The following is a 21,643-nucleotide window of genomic DNA, read 5'->3' as shown; positions in this document are numbered from 1 at the left end:
AATAGAATGGACTAGCCTATATGGCAAGTTTCTCAAATAAACATAAATTAAGCTATGTTTTAAATCATTATACATGGGGCTTTAACAAATGAACAAGTATTTTAAAATCCACTTCCACGGCTTGTCTTATTGTGGATCCAAGAGATGTATTGTAGGTCGTTCAGGTGATTATATATTCAGGCCCATGCAACTGAATCTTTCATGTCCCCCTAGCAATTTAACGTCTTAATGTAGACGATGTTGTGTGCTGCAATTCTGCGGACGATAAAGCAATGACCCCCATCTCAATAACTCAGCGTCTCCGCGCTTGACTGATGCGCTTTTCTCGGGAGATATAGGCACACGGGCTGGGAACTTTGTTCAGTATGGAAGGCTTACAGCTCGAATTTAGGCTATCCATGAATCTAAACCCTATTAAATTCTCCACTAAAGAAAACACCTATCAAAATTACTCAGCTTGGCATTAAAGAACGTATTGAAAGGCAACTAATACCTAAAAGTTTGTTCAGTTGAGAACGCCATCTCCTGACTCGGGAGAGAAATACAGGCTGGGATACCGTTGGCGGCCTCTGGTCCAATCTACATTTACCCCAATTTACCCTGGTCAGTCGGACCTGCTAGTGATACCACACAACCCTTGTTTATCCACAAACGTTTCCTCCCTTTCAGACAGAGCTCTGGTCTCTATCAGAATCCTCGATCAGACCCGGAGAGGCCCAGGCAATCACCTTTCCAGATTACTTGTATTTAATACACAATGGATCATAAAACAAATCCCTCATCCTGACAGGAAGAAAATAAAACAGCTCATAGCTTGAGCTTTCCCAATTTATGGCTAAATTAAAAAGGGTTCCAACAATGGACAAGTCAAGGAAAGGCAGGAAATCAATGAGCTGCGGACCGGGGGCTCTTTTGGGTTCTCAAGCAGCGCGGACTATGGGAATCTCTGGCGAGGTCCACCTTATTTACACATGATTTTTCCTGTCCTTCCTGCACATTTGCTCTGCAATTTCATCAAACAATGGGAATTATCTGGGATAGAAGGTCAATGTCACAGATAGCGGCCACTGAGACATATTAATCACCATCTCTTCACATCCACCGCCGCCCACCCTCTCCCAGAACATTATAAACTCCTGTTCAGGCTCGCCCTGCATAACCAAGCAGGCTAAAACGCCTACTTTTGTATGATTCTAAGAGTTCGTTTTTTTATGGATTTGATTATCCAAAATAGTTTAGAGTTGGACATAAAAGTTAAGAAAGGAGAGTGAAAATGGGCAATACAATAACATCAGCCTTTAAACATTTTTTATTAACAAACAAACAACAAAAGCAGAAAAAAATCACATTTTGTGAATGTTGGCCTGCTGTATATGCAAGCTGTTACCATGAATTGTATATCAAATTTAGAATATTTAATGTTTTAAAAGCTATACATTGTATCGGCATGTTTAGAAATGCAGGATGATGGCATGTTGGTCAAATGCGTCCTATGACCCTCAGAGTGGCGAGGGCGAGACAGACCATCCGGATGCATGCCTTGTCTGTCTCGTAAAGCAGATCTCCAAGCAAACAGGGAAAGCCTCACTTAGGCCTAACAATAAAAGTTGTTGTTTTCACTTGGACTATTAGTGAGGTCTTATTTGATTGATACAATGCTTTTTACATTCTATTAAGTATTCTATGAATAACACAATTATTTTTTAAATGTACAATATTCTTAGAAGAGAATCACTGTTACCATTCATTAGTCTTTAAGCTAATAGCATGTTGTGCCTTATCTGGGCTAGGAGTGTGCCGCGAACCCACCCCTCATTGCTCAGGCACAAACGAGTGAAATGCGGAAGAAATGTGTAATTATTCGGTGGTTTCATCAAAGGCAAATTGGGCTGGTGTATGTAGTCAATACCATAGAAGCCCATCCCGACCTCTCTCTGACCTCGCCTCTCCACCGGTCCCCTGTCACTTTAAAATGTACTGCGGGAGCGTCGCTCAACTTCCGACTGCGGACAGGCAAGATAGTCCGTTTTGCATTGCTCTCTATGGATGGGCGAGCAAGATCCTCTTTAAGAGACAGTCCGTGAAACAGAAACACACATCACACAGTACGGGACGCGCAAGTAGGTGGGCGATCTTTCCATCTCACTATCACGCGCCGGGGGGAAGAGAGAAAGGAAAAGTTGAATTTTCGCTCGCTCCGCCGCACTGACACCTGGGAACAGTGGAGGTTCAGAATGAGAGGAGCGGACGAGACCGGCTCGCGCTGACGGGCTCAACTTGGACCAAGTTAATGTGCCTAGGGATTATGCCGGTGTCTACATGACAATAAGTGTGTGATAGAGAAGAGAAAACGTTTTGCGCGTCGGAGAAAGGGAAAATCCACTGTAAAATCCCATGGCGTTTTTAAGAACACAGGACATTACACATATGGAGCAAAACTAAAAGACCGATACATTTTCCATTTTTTTTGTGGTTATTTCCAAAACAAGACATTGCAGTTTTAATCAAACGTTTTTTCCCTTTATTTCTGCACACCCCGTATTTGCAGATATTTTATTGTTGCACCAAGGGTGCAAAGGATTTACCACGGTAAGCAGCGGTCTATTTGTTTACCTTTTTATTACCAAACGAACATTCTTACGAGTCCTTTCTCAGTGATACAATTATGGTTATAATTAATCGTATGATCTCTCAAAATAGATTAATTGTCAAAACTATTGACAAATATTTTTACAGGGTGAGTCAATACGTTTTCATCAGACACGTTTAACGTATCCCAGGTAAGTATTTTAGGCTACACAAACATCGATTGGTGTCCATAATTGATTTTCAGTTATGGATCACAACAATATGTCTTGCTTCTGCACGTAACTCTTATCACAAATTATTATTTCGTTTTTATTGATTAAAAATAATAATTTGTGTTTAAATTATAGGCAATAAGTAAGATGTCATTTTGCATTGTCTTGCCAAATGTAATTAATAATGCAAAGTGTATTTAACAAATACAAACATATTCTGTCTAATATTGACACGTGTGCTTATCCAAATGTCAAGGTAGGCCAGAGCATTAGGCTATTTTGTCTGACGTTTTCTGTATGTTATAAATTGTTTAGACTGCTGTCCTGGGTGAAATACACAGTGTCCCTTTCACGCGATTTCTATCTCTCCTTAATTCGTTTAAAAATATATATTTTGGAATAATTATCAGGCCTATCATTTATCTATTCCTCATGTCTAAGTAGAATTGCGTTTTATTGTATGCATTAGCCTGCCTTGGTCATATGATAATATTGTTAATTTACTGATTATGATAGGGTAGTTAATTAGGCCTAGTTAATTAGGCCTATAGTATAAGTTAGGGAATTCTTTATAAAACTTGTTTCTTTTGTGGGAATGGTGTGCATTAAACGTTATTTGAATGCAGCTGCCCACTGGGGTTAATGTGCTTTGGCCCCTGCACTCCTAAAGATTAGGCGCTATTGTCCAATATCACCTCATCATCAACCCTCTGAGAGACTTTTCCATCAACTTCACCTTTATAATAATATTACGTTTTATTTGAAAAGAAAACAAGGTGATATCAGAAATTGGGGAATAGAGTAAATGTTTCTACAAGTGTTGATACGAATATAAATATGTAATAATAATTTCATTACACTGTTTTTTTGTTTCGACAAAATACCAACACTGATATTGGAGTTGCTTTTTGTGTTTTTATGTATTCAGCACGACTCAGTGTTTCCTTTTTAGGTCACTTAATAATAATGTCAGCATTGTTATGAAACGTGTTGCACCTAGTGAAAATGTTCGTTTTTATTACCATATTCATGGAATAGTTTCTAATGTTCAGCTATAAAGAAATACATTTGTTTTGATGTCTTAAAAACATTGTTGTTGTCTTAAAAACAAGTAATTGAAAGACCTTTTAGTTGTGCTCATTCAGCATGGTGATACTCTGTCATGCATTTCACTGCTGTGTGTGTATGAGTTTGTGTGGGCTTTTTCGTTTGATTGCGTGAGAGAGAGCAGGACCCAGTTCAAGGTGTGTGTGTGTGTGTGTGTATTTGTGTGTGTGTATGTGTGTGTGTGTGTGTGTGTGTGTCTGTGTGTGTGTGTGTGCATGTGTGTGCCTGCCCTGTGTGTGTAGTACTGCAGCTTCACAACAGTGTGGCCTTGCTTTCTCGGTGGGAGGTATGTGGTTCGTCCATGTGGACACAGTAACCTGTGCAGAATCAGATAGAGATCAGAGTGTTAACCCCCCCCCCCCCCCCCCCGCCCTCTCTACCTCTCTCCAGATCTTGGACGGGTCGGGCCATGTAAAGTTCTGTGTGGATGCCAGCGAGCCTGATATCGGGAGCTGGCTGAAGCACATCCAGTTTGCCCCCACGGCCTTCCAGCACAACCTGACGCCGTGCCAGATAGATGATCAGGTATGTGAAGAGGAGACCGCCCTCCTGCCTGCCACAGGGCCTCAGTGAACCCCCATGTCCCGCCTGCCTGCCTGCTTGTTGTTGTGTTAGAAGGTGTTATTGTGATCTAGTTCAGATAGCCCCTGTGCGGCCCACCCTGCGTTCAGTATCAGCCCCCCTCTCCTCACACACACACACACACACACACACGCGCACACACACACCCTGCCTCTGTGTTTTGTTTCTGCGTAATTGTGTCTTGGCTTCGGCGTGTCGAGGACCACAGGGCCAGATCACACACACGGCTGCCGTGCTGATAGTCACAGACACTTCACACACGCTCGCACTGTAAACTTCCAGATATGTGTGGAATGCCCCATTGCTCTTTCTCTCCTCACCTGGGAGAGACAGGACAGGATGGCCTACCTCCTACCTGACACATAGGGGCATTTTCAATTCACTCATTCAATGGTTAAATAGTATTTTATGGACTTGGACTACACACACACACACACACACACACACACACACACACACACACACACACACACACACACACACACACACACACACACACACACACACACACACACACACACACACACAGAGAGATAGTAAGGGAGACTTTATTTGACATGTACAGTGCATTCCATGTCTTGATGGAAGATACATAGATAGAAGAGTTTGCATCACTTTTCATTAATTCTTCATAAATAGTTTATAGATACTTGCATATGTTGCAGATAAGGAATCCGTTTCAAATGTAATATTAATGAGTGGATGTAATTTGTATCTAGGAACATTGTCATCATGATTGTACTTATCATTAGCATTATTATAGCGTCACTATGCAAATGGTTATTTAATTCTCCAAATGGTTATTTAATTCTCCAAATGATTTAGATACAGTTTATTTTGAGAGGAAGCCAACTTCAGATTTTTATTTCCAACTGTAGTATAATGAATCTTAATTGTCACCATATTCCCTGCGTATGCCCCCTATATAAAGCATTACACAATCAATCCCAGTAGTGCACAATATAGGGAATAGGATGCTATATGAGACATAATCGATGTGATGCAGTGTTTAACGTAGCTTTCTGGCCCTCTCTCTGAGGTGTGACTGACTGTCATCACTGTGGTTCTGCTCGGGTGGCTGTCTAAGCCTGGCCAGGGTCATGGACAAGGCTGTGATGAGATTATTGTTAGGTACCACACACTGTCACAACAGTGTCTTCACGTCTTCCGGACACCCCTCATGTTTTTCATAACACACAGTAACGTCTCACAAAGCCTGTCTAGGCGTAAATTGCATGTGTAAGGTTGGATGTCTCTCGACAACTACTGTGATTATTATTATTTGACCATGCTGGTCATTTATGAACATTTGAACATCTTGGCCATGTTCTGTTATAATCTCCACCCGGCACAGCCAGAAGAGGACTGGCCACCCCTCATAGCCTGGTTCCTCTCTAGGTTTCTTCCTAGGTTTTGGCCTTTCTAGGGAGTTTTTCCTAGCCACCGTGCTTCTACACCTGCATTGCTTGCTGTTTAGGGTTTTAGGCTGGGTTTCTGTACAGCACTTTGAGATATCAGCTGATGTACGAAGGACTATATAAATACATTTGATTTGATATCTGGAAGGTCCGTCAGTTATGTCTGTTTCTATCAGAGTATGAACGTGTGTGTGTGTCTGTATATGTGTGTGCCTCTATGCGTGCTCTGTTTAGGATCGGGCCCTTTATCAGGACTATGTGAATGTTCATTGCGCTTCTGATGGCTCCCCGTGCTCCTCATCCTAAAGCTGGAAGTGAGAAATGTAATGTCCCCTACCTGCTTCCAATAGGTTTTACAGCTGCTGAGAAGTGCTGACTGTAAAGCCTGCCTGAAACCACATATTACACCCTCTTACACAATCAGTCCCACATTGTGGACTAACCTGGCTTCAATCCTCTTATTTCTGACCTAGTCCTGTTTATAATAAAACTTTATGTCCAACCTCAAGAGGGTGAGGAAAGTAAAGGAGTGGAGGAAGGGAGGAGAGAGAAGAAAGAGAGCTAGAGGAACGTTCAGGGGTTCCTACTCGTGTGTGTGTGTGTGTGTGTGAGTGTGTGTGTGTGTGTATGTGTGTGTGAGTGTGTATGTGTGTGTGTGTGTGTGTGTGTGTGTGTGTGTGTGTGTGTGTGTGTGTGTGTGTGTGTGTGTGTGTGTGTGTGTGTGTGTGTGTTCGGCGTAGAGAATAGCAAGGCTTGCGTAGTGCTGCAGCAGTAAGGCGTGTGTGATCATGTCTTAGCTGTAGGGTTTAAGAGCTGGTCAGAGTTAGCTAAGTATGAACATGTGTAGCATGATATTTTAAACAGTGTTATTACCGATAACACTAACTATTCATCAACGCTCTGCAATGCAGTCGGTGACTTTTGGGTCTCATACAATCAAGGATCTGAGATCAATAATCTGGGAGTGAAAACTACAACTTCTCTATGGTTAGATTCACTTGTGTTCATCACTGAGCATTGTACTAAGTTCAGATATGAAGTATATTTAGCATGGAGATGTCTTAACTATATCCCTCACAGACAGTAGCCTACATTGGACAGGCTGAAGGGTAAATGGATTAGCGGTGTAATTCCCATGATCTGACGAGCGACTAAAAACTCTTTCATTATACTGTGGATGGATATGATGGCTAATCTCGTTAGCCGTATTGATTCTCCCACGCTGCACAAAGAGACATGAAGTAGATGAATTGACTGTTTTAATGTGTGAAAGGTTCTGTGATCACATAAATAGACTGGAAAGCTTGTCTTAGTGTTGGAGTGCTGATCTAGGATCACTTTTGTCTTTTGGATCATAATGAATATGATTATATGGACAGGGAGGAACTGATCCTAGATCAGGACCCGTATTTACTAAGTGTCTCAGAGTAGGAGTGCTGATCTAGATTCAGTTTTCTATTTTGGATCATAATGAATTTCAATGACACTACATGACCAAAAGTATGTGGACACGTGCTCGTTGAACATCTCATTCCAAAATCATGGGCATTAATATGGAGTTGGTCCCCCCCTTTGCTGCTATAACAGCCTCCACTCATCTGGGAAGGCTTTCCACTAGATGTTGGAACATTGCTGCGATTACTTGCTTCCATTCAGCCACAAGAGCATTAGTGAGGTCAGGCACTGATGTTGGGCGATTAGGCCTGGCTCGCAATCGGCGTTCCTATTCATCTCAAAGGTGTTCGGTGGGGTTGAAGTCAGGGCTCTGTGCAGGCCAGTCAAGTTCTTCCACACCAATCTTGACAAACAATTTCTCTATGGACCTTGCTTTGTGCACGGGGGCATTGTCATGCTGAAACAAGAAAGGGCCTTCCCCAAACTGTTGCCACAAAGTTGGAAGCATAGAATCGTCTAGAATGTCATTGTATGCTGTAGAGTTAAGATTTCTCTACACTGGAACTAAGGGGCCTAGCCCAAAACATTAAAAACAGCCCAAGAACATTATTCGTCCTCCACCAAACTTTACAGTTGGCACTATGTATTCGGGCAGGTTGTGTTATCCTGGCATCTGCCAAACTGAAATTCGTCCGTCAGACTGCTAAATGGTGAAGCGTGATTCATCACTCCAGAGAACGAGTTTCCACTGCTCCAGTGCAAAGGCGGAGAGCTTTACACCACTCCAGCAGACACTTGACATTGCACATGGTGATCTTAGGCTTGTGTGTGCCTGCTCGGACATGGAAGCCCATTGCGTGAAGAAAAACAGTTATTGTGCTGATGTTGCTTCCAGAATTAGTTTGGAACTCGGTAGTGAGTGTTGCAATGGTGGACAGACGATTTTTATACACTTCAGCACACGGCGGTCCCGTTCTGTGAGCCACTTTGTGGCTGAGCTGTTGTTTCTTCCCAAACGTTTCCACTTCACAATAACACCACTTACAGTTGACTGGGGCAACTCTAGCGGGGCAGAAATGTAATTGAACTGACATGTTGGAAAGGTGGCATCCTATGACGGTACCATGTGGAAAGTCACAGAGCTTTTCAGTAGGGCCATTCTGCTGCCAATGTTTGTCTATGGAGGTTGCATGGCTGTGTGCTCGATTTTATACACCTGTCAGCAAAGGGTATGACTGAAATAGCCGAATCCACTAATTTGAAGAGATGTCCACATAATTTTGTATATATAGTGTATAATGAGAGGGAGGACCTGATACTAGATCAGCATTCTTGCTGGTGGCTGGCATACCTGCTAGATGACCTCTCTAAGAGGAAGGATGTTGGAGGAACAAAGAGGGTGTGTCAGTGTTCCGAGGAAAATCGGATTCTTTGTTTGCACTGGTGACTAATGATGTCAAGGTAACCAACTTCTCCAAGATAACAGCCTCTGATATGTCTGAGGTTATGACCTCTACAAGAAACAGAGGATAGGGGGAGAGAGAGAGAGAGGGAGAGTGTATTGTGTGTGTGTGTGCGTGTGCATGCATGTTTGTCTGCTCATGTGTTTGTTTATGTGTGTGTGTGTGTATAGGTACCTATCCTTTGTGCCTCCTTGTGTTTAATGTTAGCCCATTACCCAGGGGCTCTGGAGGTCAAGGCTTGGGGCTCTAGAGGTCAAGGCTTGGACCTCTGGAGGTCAAGGCTTGGGGCTCTAGAGGTCAAGGCTTGGGGCTCTGGAGGTCAAGGCTTGGTGCTCTGGAGGTCAAGGCTTGGGGCTCTAGAGGTCAAGGCTTGGGGCTCTGGAGGTCATGGCTTGGGGCTCTGGAGGTCAATGCTTTGAGCTCTAGAAGTCAAAGCTTGGGGCTCTGGAGGTCAAGGCTTGGGGCTCTGGAGGTCAAGGCTTGGGGCTCTAGAGGTCAAGGCTTGGGGTTCTAGAGGTCAAGGCTTGGGGCTCTGGAGGTCAATGCTTGGGGCTGTCTCCCCTCAGTGTTTCCCTTTAAGTCCAAAGGTGTGGCTGGCTGGCCTTCACAATGTGAACTCAAACACCACTGTTCTTATCTAGCTGTTATTTCTAGCCAGTGTCCATTTACAGCCCCAGACTAGGCTTCTCTCACTCTGTGTCAGTCTGCCCTTATAGGGGCAACTCATAAGGCTTTTTGAGAGGAGTTGGATGTCTCTACAGTGCAGAAACATACAACCAGTGTGTGTGTTTGTGTGTTTGTTTGTGTGTGTGTGTGTGTGTGTGTTAGCTTGCGTGTGTGTGTGTGTTTCGGGTGTACGGTATGTTTGTTTGTGTGTGTTTGAGTGTTTGCCTGTGGTGGCCCACAGGGAAGGGGTGTTGCTGAGGGGATTTCCCCCATGTTGGCACTCACTGCAGTGCCTGTGTGCCAGATTGTACACCATCTGCACAAGTGCAGAGATACTAGCTACAGTATCTTCAACTCGCTCCCCGCTGCCACTGCCACATTCTGCCCCATGTGCCACGGTCCACTAGCAGCTGTACCCTGATCCTAGATCAGTTTGTGCTGTCTTGCCAACTCCTTGTCACTTATTGTCACGCAAGACAGCATAAACACATCTGGGATCAGGTTCGCTGTACCCTTGATAGCTTTTCAAAGAGTCACCCTTAAAGACCCGATCAGTCTCTGAGGGCAGAATCCCTGCAGCCCTACACAGCTGTTTGAACTGCTCTTTTATTGTTCCCAACCCTCAATATTATTGTGGCCTGTTGGTGTGAGGGCTAAAGTCCTGGAAGGAGAGCTGTCGACCGCACTAGACCGGCAGGAAGGAGCTGGGAGGGAGGTGAGGGGGTGAGATGTGGGTCTATACAGGCGAGGGGGGCACCTGAGAGAGCTAGCTGTGTTCTCATGGCTGGCTCGGCTATCGGGACCCTCTCAGTTCCCTGCATTCTCCTCCTGAACAATGGGGTCGAGACTGGCTCCCCTCTGACCATGCCTCTTGGCCCTCGCCCTCGCTGCCGCCGCGCCGCACTGATGTAATGGCGAGCTAGGTACGTTATCTCCCAGGGCCAGTGTCCCTGTGACCCGCGCCCTTCCCAGAAGACTCCCCTGTCACATTTCTAATAATCCCCCCTCGTCCCAGTCCCCCCGTCCAAATGTCACCACGGTGCTGTAAGGGAAGTTAATAAGTTAAACCTTCAATGCGTGCCAAAAATAACGCCATCTGTGATTGTTTGGCAGGGCATCCATTGTGTTCGTATGGGAAGTCCCAGAGATCCCAGGGTCTCTCAGATGACCCATTCACTATACACCTTGGAGTCTGTGGATTGTTTGTGTATGGCGTAGCGTGTATATGCTGTGCATGGAAGTGTTGCCTGTGAATGTACTGTATGCATGTAGCTCCACAGGTAGTCATGTGACCTTTAGTACATCTTTTCTGTCACTCAATGCACTAGGACCATGAGGAAGGGGAGGAATATGTTAGGTGTGTGTGTGTGTGTGTGAGTGTTTATTTGTGTTGAGTCAAAGTGTGTTTGCTTTCTGCATCGGTGTGTTTTTGTTTCAGTAAAGTGGATGTGAGTGGTGTTGGTGGCCAAGGTTTTGAGTGTGTGTGTGTGTATTCATGTATGTGTGTATATGCTGTTTAAATCTGTGTGTGTGTGTGTTTTGCAGATCTTCTACAGAGTGACTCAAGAGATCCAACCAGGCGAGGAGCTGCTTTTGTTCATGAAGGCAGAGCAGTATTCATGTGACACCATGGCTCCTGATATGCACGGTCAGTTCACACACACGCACACACACACACACACACACACACACACACACACACACACACACACACACACACACACACACACACACACACACACACACACACACACACACACACACACACACACACACACACACACACACACCTAACATATTCTTCCCCCTCCTTCCCCCTGTCCAGAGGAGAGACAGTATCGCTGTGAGGATTGTGACCAGCTCTTTGAGTCTGTCTCTGAGCTACTGGACCACCAGAAGGTTCCATGTGGGACGCCCCCCTCAGCCTTCCTGGGGAACCCTGGAGGGGACAGTAGTGACCCAGAGGGCCCCGAGGGCCTGGAGCCCCACGATCTGCACCTGTCCCACAGCCTCAGCCACCACGACCACAACGGTCCCCAGGAGTGTAAAGAGTGTGACCAGGTGTTCCCTGACCTCCAGAGGTGAGAAGGTGTCCTCCTTCCCCCTTGTTGATAGGACCGGGAAAACTCAGGCCCCCTCAGCTCAGAACCCCTCTATGTCATTCAACTTGCACCCCCTCACATGCCTGATGATGGCTACATATCAACTGCACATCAACCTGAATCTATAGTTGTCTTGATGATAATATTGTAGTGAACGGTGACAGTGTCATTTGAACTATTATTGATCCTGGGCAAGGTCTTTGTTTGCACACATCGTTCATTTTACTCCCAAATCCAACCTACATCATTGGGTTGTTTTTAGTTGAGAGGCTAGTGATGCAGTGTTGTAATAATGTTGTTGTGTCTGTCTGTCCGTCCGTCTCTCCTGCAGCCTGGAAGCTCACTCTCTATCTCACTCAGAGGAGAGGGATTACAAGTGTGACCAGTGCCCCAAGGCCTTCAACTGGAAATCCAACCTGATTCGTCATCAGATGTCACATGACAGTGGCAAGCACTACGAATGTGAAAACTGCACAAAGGTACAGTCATGTACCTGCTCAAAGGTACAGTTGTGTTTGGGTGGGGTAGGTGGGTGTGGGTTCATGTGTATGTTACTAGAGCATGACTCTCCAACCCTGTTCCTGGAGCACGACAGTACGTTTTCCCTCTAACCCTAATGTAGCGCACCTGATTGTAATAATTAACTGGTTGATAAACTGAATCAGGTTAGGTACTACTGGGGTTGGAGCAGAAACCTACAGGAGGGTGGCTCTCCAGGACCACGGATCGAGTGCCCTGTACTAGATTATATGTTGAATGTGTGATCAAGTGTGTGCATGCAGCTCCTACATGTACCGCATCCATAGTCGCAGATGGGTGACCCCCCCCCCCCCCATGTGTCTCTTCGTCCCCCCCCCAGCAGGTGTTCACAGACCCCAGTAACCTGCAGAGGCACATCCGCTCGCAGCACGTGGGGGCGCGGGCTCACGCCTGTCCCGATTGCGGGAAGACCTTTGCCACGTCCTCTGGCCTGAAGCAGCACAAGCACATCCACAGCAGTGTCAAGCCCTTCATATGTAAGTCACTCAGACCCTTCATATGTAAGTCTGCACGCTTTTTCCACATATTCTACGAGCTTGTTGGAACTCATTTAGAAAAATCACTAAAACACCCCTTCTCTTATGTTCTTACCTGGTCGTAATACTAGTTGACATGTTAGTTACATGATAGATTATAAAGCAGTGCCATACCGACTTTGACCCTCTAATTGTTTTTAAAAGGAATTTCACTTGAAAACCATTTCTTCATATATGCTTCATTAGTCCACTTTTGATACAGTCCAAGAAAACATTCACGTTTTGAAGACGTATTGCTTCCATTTTCCTGAAGCCCAGAATCAAGCAAGAGCATAACATCTCATTAGGATTCATTTTGCATAACCATGAGACTTTTCCAGGAAGTAAACACAGGTATTCTATTATAATAGCTATGAGGCTTGTACATACAGTACCAGTGGGAAGTTTGGACACACCTACTCAAGGGGTTTTCTTTATTTTTACTATTTTCTATATTGTAGAATAATAGAGAACACATCAATCAACACAATGAAATAACACATAAGGAATCATGTAGGAACCAAAAAAGTGTTAAACAAATCAAAATATATGTTATGTTTTAGATTCTTTAAAGTAGCCACCCTTCGCCTTGACGACAGCTTTGCACACTCTTGGCATTCTCTCAACCAGCTTCACCTGGAATGCTTTTCCAACTTATTTGCTGCTTTTCCTACACTCTGCGGTCCAACTCATCCCAAACCATCTCAAATGGGTTGAGGCCGGGTGATTGTGGAGGCCAGATCATCTGTTGCAGCACTCCATCACTCTCCTTCTTGGTCAAATAGCCCTTACACAGCCTGGAGGTGTGTTGGGTCATTGTCCTGTTGAAAAACAAATGATCGTCCCACTAAGCTGACAAGGTACAAATCTGTTGTTCTGTCCCTGAACAGGCAGTTAACCCACTGTTCCTAGGCCGTCATTGACAATAAGAATTTGTTCTTAATAACTGACTTGGGATGGGATGGCGTATTGGATGGGATGGCGTATTGCTGCAGAATGCTGTGGTAGACATGCTGGTTCAGTGTGCCTTGAATTCTAAATGAATCACATACAGTGTCACCAACAAAGCACCTCCACACCATCACACCTCCTCCTCAATGCTTCACGGTGGGAACCACACAAACGGAGATCATCCGTTCACCTAGTCTGTGTCTCACAAAGACACGGCGGTTAGAACCAAAAATCTCAAATTTGGACTCATCAGACCAAGGACAGATCTTCACTGGTCTAATGTCCATTGCTGGTGTTTCTTGGCCCAAACATGTCTCTTCTTATTATTGGTGTCCTTTAGTAGTGGTTTCTTTGCAGCAATTCGACCATGAAAGCCTGATTCACGCAGTCTCCTCTGAACAATTGATGATGATATGTTCTGTTACTTGAACTCTGTGAAGCATTTATTTGCGCTGCAATCTGAGGTGCAATTAACTCGAATGAACGTATCCTCTGCAGCAGAGGTAACTTTGGATCTTCCATTCCTGTGGCGGTCCTCATGAGAGCCAGTTTCATCATAGCGCTTGATGGTTTGTGCGACTACACTTGAATAAACTTTCAAAGTTCTTGAAACTTTCCGTATTGACTGACCTTCATGTTTAAAAGTAATGATGGACTGTCGTTTCTCTTTGCTTATTTGAGCTGTTTTTGCCATAATATGGACTTGATATTTTATCAAATAGGGTTATCTTCTGTATATCACCCCTACCTTGTCACAACACAACTGATAACGCATTAAGAAGGAAAGAAATTCCACAAATTAACTTTTAACAAGGCACACCTTGAAATGCATTCCTCATGAAGCTGGTTGAGAGAATGGCAAGAGTGTGTAAAGCTGTCATCAAGGCAAAGGGTGGCTACTTCGAAGAATCTCAAATATATAATATATTTAGATTTGTTTAACCCTTTTTTGGTTCCTTCATGATCCCATGTGTGTGATTTCATAGTGTTGATGTCTTCTCTATTATTCTGCAATATAGAAAGTAGTAAAAATAAAGACAAATCCTTGAATGAGTAGATGTGTCTAAACTTTTGACTGGTACTGTATAAGTGCAATATAATTGCAATATAATATTTTAAAACCATATTAACGGTACACTGATGAGAAAAATATGAACAAGTGGTTTTAGGGTCAAATGCCCCTTTAAATATCAGTCCTTTAAGTCATAAAAAAACTCCAATCAGTAACACTTTAATATGAATTCATATTATTTGGTATTATTTATTATTTATCAATTTTGAATATCATTGAATATAATATGTTGTGATAGTAGGATTAATTCTATACATTTCATGTATGATATTTTGAATGGTACTGACTTCATTTTGAAAGTGTCATGTTGATTGTGGTAATATGTACATACTCTATCTATAATCTACAAGATTGCAAAAGGAGAGCATAACATTTTACATTCCCCAGGAATTGTAGTCACAGGCGAGTGCTATTTCTGTTAATAGTTGAACAAAAGCAGTACGTGTCCCATTCCCCCATCTCAGCAACCACACACCATGCTGACCCAGTGACCCCTAGCAATGACCTCACACTATGACCTCACGTTTTAACCCTACTGTTGTCCCACACATTGACCTGTTCAACCAGCCGTGACCTCCCCCCTGTTGACCCCAGAGCTCCTATCTTTGACCCCACTCTCTCTCACACTCCCTGTAAATGCCAACCCCTGTGGTCTAACATCACAACCACAACCACAACACATATTGACCAGACCCCAGTTTTGCTTTTCAGAGAAAACCTATTTTCAGAGTTTTTCCTTGTTAGCTGAAGTAGTCAGGACAATTTACTGGCCCTAATAATGATTTCTCAATCTTTCACCTCACACACCAAAGCACAATGACCTTCACCCTTTGACCCCAGCTCCGTGACCCCGCACGGTGACCCCACACACAGGGCAGAAGGGCTGTGTCCGCCTGCGGACCCCCATCTCCCCCCTCGCTTGCCTCCCCCTCCAAACGCACCATTCCACACAAATAGCAACCACATGTCACCTCCACTGTGTTCCAAATGGGAGTCCATTTGCAGTAATCAGTTGAAAATATGCAGGTTTAAAAACAGCTAAAGACTGTGAAAAAAGACAGAACACCCTCTGCCCTGACAGATGTGTTAGAGACCATGTGTGTGTCCGTCCTCCGTTTTTGTTTGCCTGTGTGAGCAACATGTCGGTCAGCATACTGTATTGTATACGCGTGTGTTTGTGTGTCCATGTTTGTGTGTCCATGTGATGTGTGTGTCCATGTGTTTGTCTGTGTGCGTGTGTGTGTCCACGTACATGCCTGTTTGTGTCCATGCCTATGTGGGTGTGTGTGCATGCATGCATGTGTGTGTGTGTGTGTGTGTGTGTGTGTGTGTGTGTGTGTGTGTGTGTGTGTGTGTGTGTGTGTGTGTGTGTGTGTGTGTGTGTGTACCAAGGTGGAAAACCTATGCTGGTGGCTTTCTGTAGACCACTCTGGCCATAATCATTCATTCAGACACTGGGGCTGTCTTACTCAAAGCTGCTCTTCACAGGAATGTGTTTATAATATTTAGTTACAGTTTATGGTGAGCTGACAAAACACACGTGTGGAGTGGATCAGGTCCCTCACACCCTGTGTGTCATGTGTGTCTGTTGTAAGTCTGTAAATGTCAGGAGTGTGTGATTTACAGCCACTGTTTCTACTCGTTCTACAACAGAGAGGAAACGGATAACAACACCCACGTTAGCCAACGAGCCTCAGGCGCATCAAATATTTACGCCTAGACTCAACATCTCTTGATCAATTACGACGTTGACTCCTTCAAAGACTTAATCATTCATTTTGAGATCTTTGCCCTGGATTCGAAGAACATTAATTATAACAGCAAGGTATGCACGTCATTGTCTTACCCAAGATTCCCAATTCATTTCCATACCACCATATGAAAAACAATCACCTTTAGACTACATACTGTATGATGAATAATATTTGAATCAATATAGTTATAGATTGCAATATTATTCAATATCATACATATTATTTAAGAGTATGTTTTGATATCCAAATTGTCATCCAGAATTCCAATAGAGTTAGAATTCCAATAGAGAATATGAAACAGAATGACTATTATCCAGAAGCTACTGTATGTATAGATATGATCTCTATATGACTGTTTATTTTTATCTCGCTATCATCTAGCCCAGGGGTCTCCAACCTTTTCTAGCACGAGAGCCATGTCACAACCTTTTCTAGCATGAGAGCCATGTCACAACCTTTTCTAGCATGAGAGCCATGTCACAACCTTTTCTAGCATGAGAGCCATGTCACAAGCTACTCAGAATATCTTTTTTTGGTCTGGAAGAAAACTTTAAAAAATGTAGATTTTTTTTGTATAATTCCCCTTTAATCAAATGTTATTTGACACATGCACCGAATTCAAAAGGTGAAACACGTACTTTTTTTTATATTACCTTTATTTAACTAGGCAAATCAGTTACCAACTCATTCTTATTTTCAATGACGGCCTAGGAACGGTGGCTTTAACTGCCTTGTTCAGGGGCAGAACGACAGATTTTTATCTTGTCAGGTCGGGAATTCGATCTTGCAACCTTTCGGTTACTAGTCCAACGCTCTAACCACTCCACTAGGCTACCTGCTGCACTTACAAGCCCTTAACCAACAATGCAAGCCCTTAACCAACAATGCAAGCCCTTAACCAACAATGCAAGCCCTTAACAAACAATGCAAGCCCTTAACCAACAATGCAAGCCCTTAACCAACAATGCAAGCCCTTAACCAACAATGCAAGCCCTTAACCAACAATGCAAGCCCTTAACCAACAATGCAAGCCCTTAACCAACAATGCAAGCCCTTAACCAACAATGCAAGCCCTTAACCAACAATGCAAGCCCTTAACCAACAATGCAAGCCCTTAACCAACAATACAAGCCCTTAACCAACAATGCAAGCCCTTAACCAACAATGCAAGCCCTTAACCAACAATACAAGCCCTTAACCAACAATGCAAGCCCTTAACCAACAATGCAAGCCCTTAACCAACAATACAAGCCCCTAACCAACAATGCAAGCCCTTAACCAACAATGCAAGCCCTTAACCAACAATACAAGCCCTTAACCAACAATGCAAGCCCTTAACCAACAATGCAAGCCCTTAACCAACAATGCAAGCCCTTAACCAACAATGCAAGCCCTTAACCAACAATGCAAGCCCTTAACCAACAATGCAGTTCAAGAAATAGAGTTAAGAAAATATTTACTAAATAAACTAAAGTGAAAAAAAAAAATATATATATATAAAAGTAACACAAGAAAATTACATAACAATAACAATGCTATATACAGGGGCTAACGGTACCGAGCCAATGTGCGGAGGTACAGGTTAGTGGAGGTCATTTGTAAAGTGACTATGCCTAGATAATAAACAGCGAGTAGCAGCATTGTAAAAACAAATGGGTGGGAGGGTGGGGTGGGGAGGGTCAATGTAAAAAGTCAGGGTGGCCATTTGTTCAGTTGTTCAGCAGTCTTATGGCTTAGGGGTAGAAGCTGTTAAGGAGCCTTTTGGTCCTAGACTTGGCGCTCCGGTACCGCTTGACTAGCAGAGAGAACAGTCTATGACTTGGGTGACTGGAGTCTATGAAAAAATGTTGGGCCTTCCTCTGACACCGCCTAGTATATTGGTCCTGGATGTCAGGAAGCTTGGCCCCAGTGATGCACTGGGCCTTACGGCTTACGGTCGGATGCCAAGCAGTTGCCATACCAGGTGGTGATGCAAATGGTCAGGAGGCTCTCTATGGTGCAGCTGTAGAACTTTTTGAGGATCTGGGGACCCATGCCAAATCTTTTCAGTCTCCTGAGGGGGAAAAGATGTTGTCGTGCCCTCTTCACAACTGTCTTGGTATGTTAGGACCATGATAGTTTGTTGGTGATGTGTACACTAAGGAACTTGAAACTCTCGACCTGCTCCACTTCAGCCCCGTCGATGTTAATGGGGGCCTGTTCGGCCCTCCTTTTCCTATAGTCCACGATCAGCTCCTTTGTCTTGCTGACATTGAGGGAGAGGTCTCAGACCTCCTCCCTATAGGCTGTCTCATCGTTGTTGGTGATCAGGCCTATAACTGTTGTGTCGTCAGCAAACTTAATGATGGTGTTGGAGTCATGCTTGGCCATGCAGTTGTGAGTGAACAGGGAGTACAGGAGGGGACTAAGTACGCACCCCTGATGGGCCCCAGTGATGAGGATCAGCGTGCCAGATGTGTTGTTGCCTACCGTTACCATCTGGGGGCGGTCCATCGGGAAGTCCAGGATCCAGTTGCAGAGGAATGTGTTTAGTCCCAGGGTTCTTAGCTTAGTGATGAGCTTTGTGGACACTATGATGTTTAATGCTGAGCTGAAGTCAATGAACAGCATTCTCACATAGGTGTTCCTTTTGTCCAGGTGGGAAAGGGTAGTGTGGAGTGCGATTGAGATTGCGTCATCTGTGGATCTGTTGGGGCAGTATGTAAATTGGAGTGGGTCTAGGGTTTCTGGCATGATGGTGTTGATGTGAGCCATGACCAGCCTTTCAAAGCACTTCATGGCTACCGACGTGAGTGCTACGGGTCTGTAATCATTTAGGCAGGTTACCTTCGCTTTCTTGAGCACAGGGACTATGGTGGTCTGTTTGAAACATGTAAGTATTACAGACTCGGTCAGGGAGAGGTTGTAAATGTCAGTGAAGGCACTTTCCAGTTGGTCCACGCATGCTTCAAGTACACGTCCTGGTAATCCGTCCTGTCCCGCGGCTTTGTAAATGTTGACCTGTTTAAAGGTATTGCTGACATCGGCTACAGAAAGAGTGATCACATGGTCATTCGGAACAGCTGGTGCGTTCATGCATGCTTCAGTGTTGCTTGCCTTGATGCAAGCATAAAAGGCATTTAGCTTAATTGGTAGGCTCGCGTTACTGGGCAGCTCGGGGATGGGTTTCCCTTTGTAGTCCGTAATATTTTTCAAGCCCTGCCACAACCGACAAGCATCAGAGCCGGTGTAGTAGGATTCAGTCTTAGTCCTTTATTGACGCTTTGCCTGTTTGATGGTTCATCTGAGGGCATAGAGGAATGTCTTATAAGCGTCCAGATTAGTGTCCTTCTCCTTGAAAGTGGCAGCTCTAGCCTATAGCTCGTTGCGGATGTTGCCTTTAGTCCATGGTTTCTGGTTGGGAAATGTGCATATGGTCACTGTGGGGACGACATCGCCAATGCACTTATTGATGAAGCCAGTGACTGAGGTGGTATACTCCTCAACGCCATTGGGTGAATCCCGGAACATATTCCAGTCTGTGCAAGAAAAACAGTCCTGTAACATAGCATCCGCATCATCTGAGTACTTCCGTATTGAGCAAGTCACTGGTACTTCCTGCTTTAGTTTTTGCTTGTAAGCAGGAATCAGGAGGGTATAATTATGGTTAAATTTGCCAAACGGAGGACGAGAGAGAGCTTTGTATGCATCTCTGTGTGTCGGGTAAAGGTGGTCTAGTGTTTTTTTCTCCTCTGGCTGCACATGTGACATGCTGATAGAAATTAGGTAAAATGGGCGTTAAAGTCCCCGGCCACTAGGTGCGCCACTTCTGGATAAGCATTTTCTTTGCCAGCATCAGTTTGTGGAGGTAAATAGACGGCTATGAATAATATAGATAAGAACTCTTTTGGTAGATAGTGTGGTCTACAGATTGTCATGAGGTATTCTACCTCAGGCAAGCAATACCTTTAGTCTTCTTTAATATTAGACATTGGCACCAGCAGTTATTGACAAATAGATACACACCCCCGCCCCTCGTCTTACCAGACGTAGCTGCTCTGTCCTGCCTGTCCTGCCGATGCATGGAGGAGCCAGCTAGCTCTATCGTCGTTCAGCCACGTCTCGGTGAAACATAAAATATTACAGTTTTTAATGTCCTGTTGGTAGCATAGTCTTAATCGTAGATCATCCCGTTTGTTTTCCAATGATTGCACGTTGGCCAATAATACGAAGGGAAGTGGTGGTTTACCTACTCGTCGACAGCACAGCTGGTTAGGAGCCCGTAAAATGGCAGTCATCCTCTCCGGCGCCATTAATTGTGCGTCTAGCGAGTGAGAAATTATGGTTCTGTACTACTGTTGCTCATTTCATGGAAGAATTTGCAAATAGCAAATAATAGATACAAATTATATACTTACTCATTATATACTTCTGCCAGGTAAGCCTACTTTGCATTTAACATTTAATTGAGAAGGTTTTAGGGAATGTATTTCTGTCAACCCACAAGATGGTTATCACATCAACTGGATGCACACGGAGTGATAGACAAACGTGCGAACTACATAGACAGACTGGGCAATATTGCTGGAAATTAATTGGCAGACATTGTGTTAGGTTTGGCTTTTTAAGCAAATAGTGGCTAACCAGGGTTGGCATAATGTCAATGTTGCGTTGATTAGATAGTAGCTGGGAGCTTACGGTGACTGATACTTGTGAGATTTGTTTATCACAGTTTTCGGTGAAAAATTGCATGTACTTTCAGAATTGTTTGGCAAGCTACTCATATGTGGGCTATGGGCTGTGAGCTACTGGTAGCTGTTGGAGACCTGTTGGAGACCTGTTGGAAACCTGTTGGAGACCTGTTGGAGACCTGTTGGAAACCTGTTGGAGACCTGTTGGAGACCTGTTGGAAACCTGTTGGAGACCTGTTGGAGACCTGTTGGAAACCTGTTGGAGACCTGTTGGAGACCTGTTGGAAACCTGTTGGAGACCTGTTGGAAACCTGTTGGAGACCTGTTGGAGACCTGTTGGAAACCTGTTGGAGACTTGTTGGAGACCTGTTGGAAACCTGTTGGAGACCTGTTGGAGACCTGTTGGAGACCTGTTGGAGAACTCTTGTCTAGCCACTATGTTCTCTTCAACAATGTGGTCTGCCACATAGCAGGGTGGAGTCAGACAGAGAAGGGACTGTGGGAAGGTTACAGTGAGCAAGCTGACAGGGACAGGGTGAGGGGGACTCGGCCAGTGGGGAGTGGGGGGTGAGGGGGGAGGTGGGCAGCGAAGGACGTGAGCCCTGTC

At 44.4% G+C, this 21,643-nt stretch overlaps 1 protein-coding gene across 10 annotated transcripts in view; it reads left to right on the top strand.

The window, feature by feature from the left end:
* Positions 1 to 21,643, top strand: part of LOC139386028 (histone-lysine N-methyltransferase MECOM-like) — a 191,279-nt gene that overhangs the window by 152,610 nt on the left and 17,026 nt on the right. For 2 of the 10 annotated variants that reach the window (XM_071131416.1, XM_071131415.1), the window contains exons 1-6: positions 2,205 to 2,589; positions 4,299 to 4,433; positions 10,978 to 11,080; positions 11,258 to 11,513; positions 11,866 to 12,013; positions 12,394 to 12,574. In XM_071131416.1, the coding sequence (XP_070987517.1) occupies positions 11,032 to 11,080; positions 11,258 to 11,513; positions 11,866 to 12,013; positions 12,394 to 12,574 (634 nt within the window). In that variant the 5' untranslated portion in view covers positions 2,205 to 2,589; positions 4,299 to 4,433; positions 10,978 to 11,031. Of the gene's footprint in view, positions 1 to 2,068; positions 2,590 to 4,298; positions 4,434 to 10,977; positions 11,081 to 11,257; positions 11,514 to 11,865; positions 12,038 to 12,393; positions 12,575 to 21,643 lie in introns of those variants that run through there. The other 8 variants (XM_071131422.1, XM_071131423.1, XM_071131419.1 and 5 more) reach the window with 8 other exon arrangements.

The sequence above is a fragment of the Oncorhynchus clarkii genome, chromosome 27 (assembly GCF_045791955.1).
Source record: "Oncorhynchus clarkii lewisi isolate Uvic-CL-2024 chromosome 27, UVic_Ocla_1.0, whole genome shotgun sequence".
Taxonomy (NCBI): domain Eukaryota; kingdom Metazoa; phylum Chordata; class Actinopteri; order Salmoniformes; family Salmonidae; genus Oncorhynchus; species Oncorhynchus clarkii.
The sequence above is the reverse complement of the archived record's forward strand: the minus strand, read 5'-3'. Positions and strand labels throughout refer to the sequence as shown.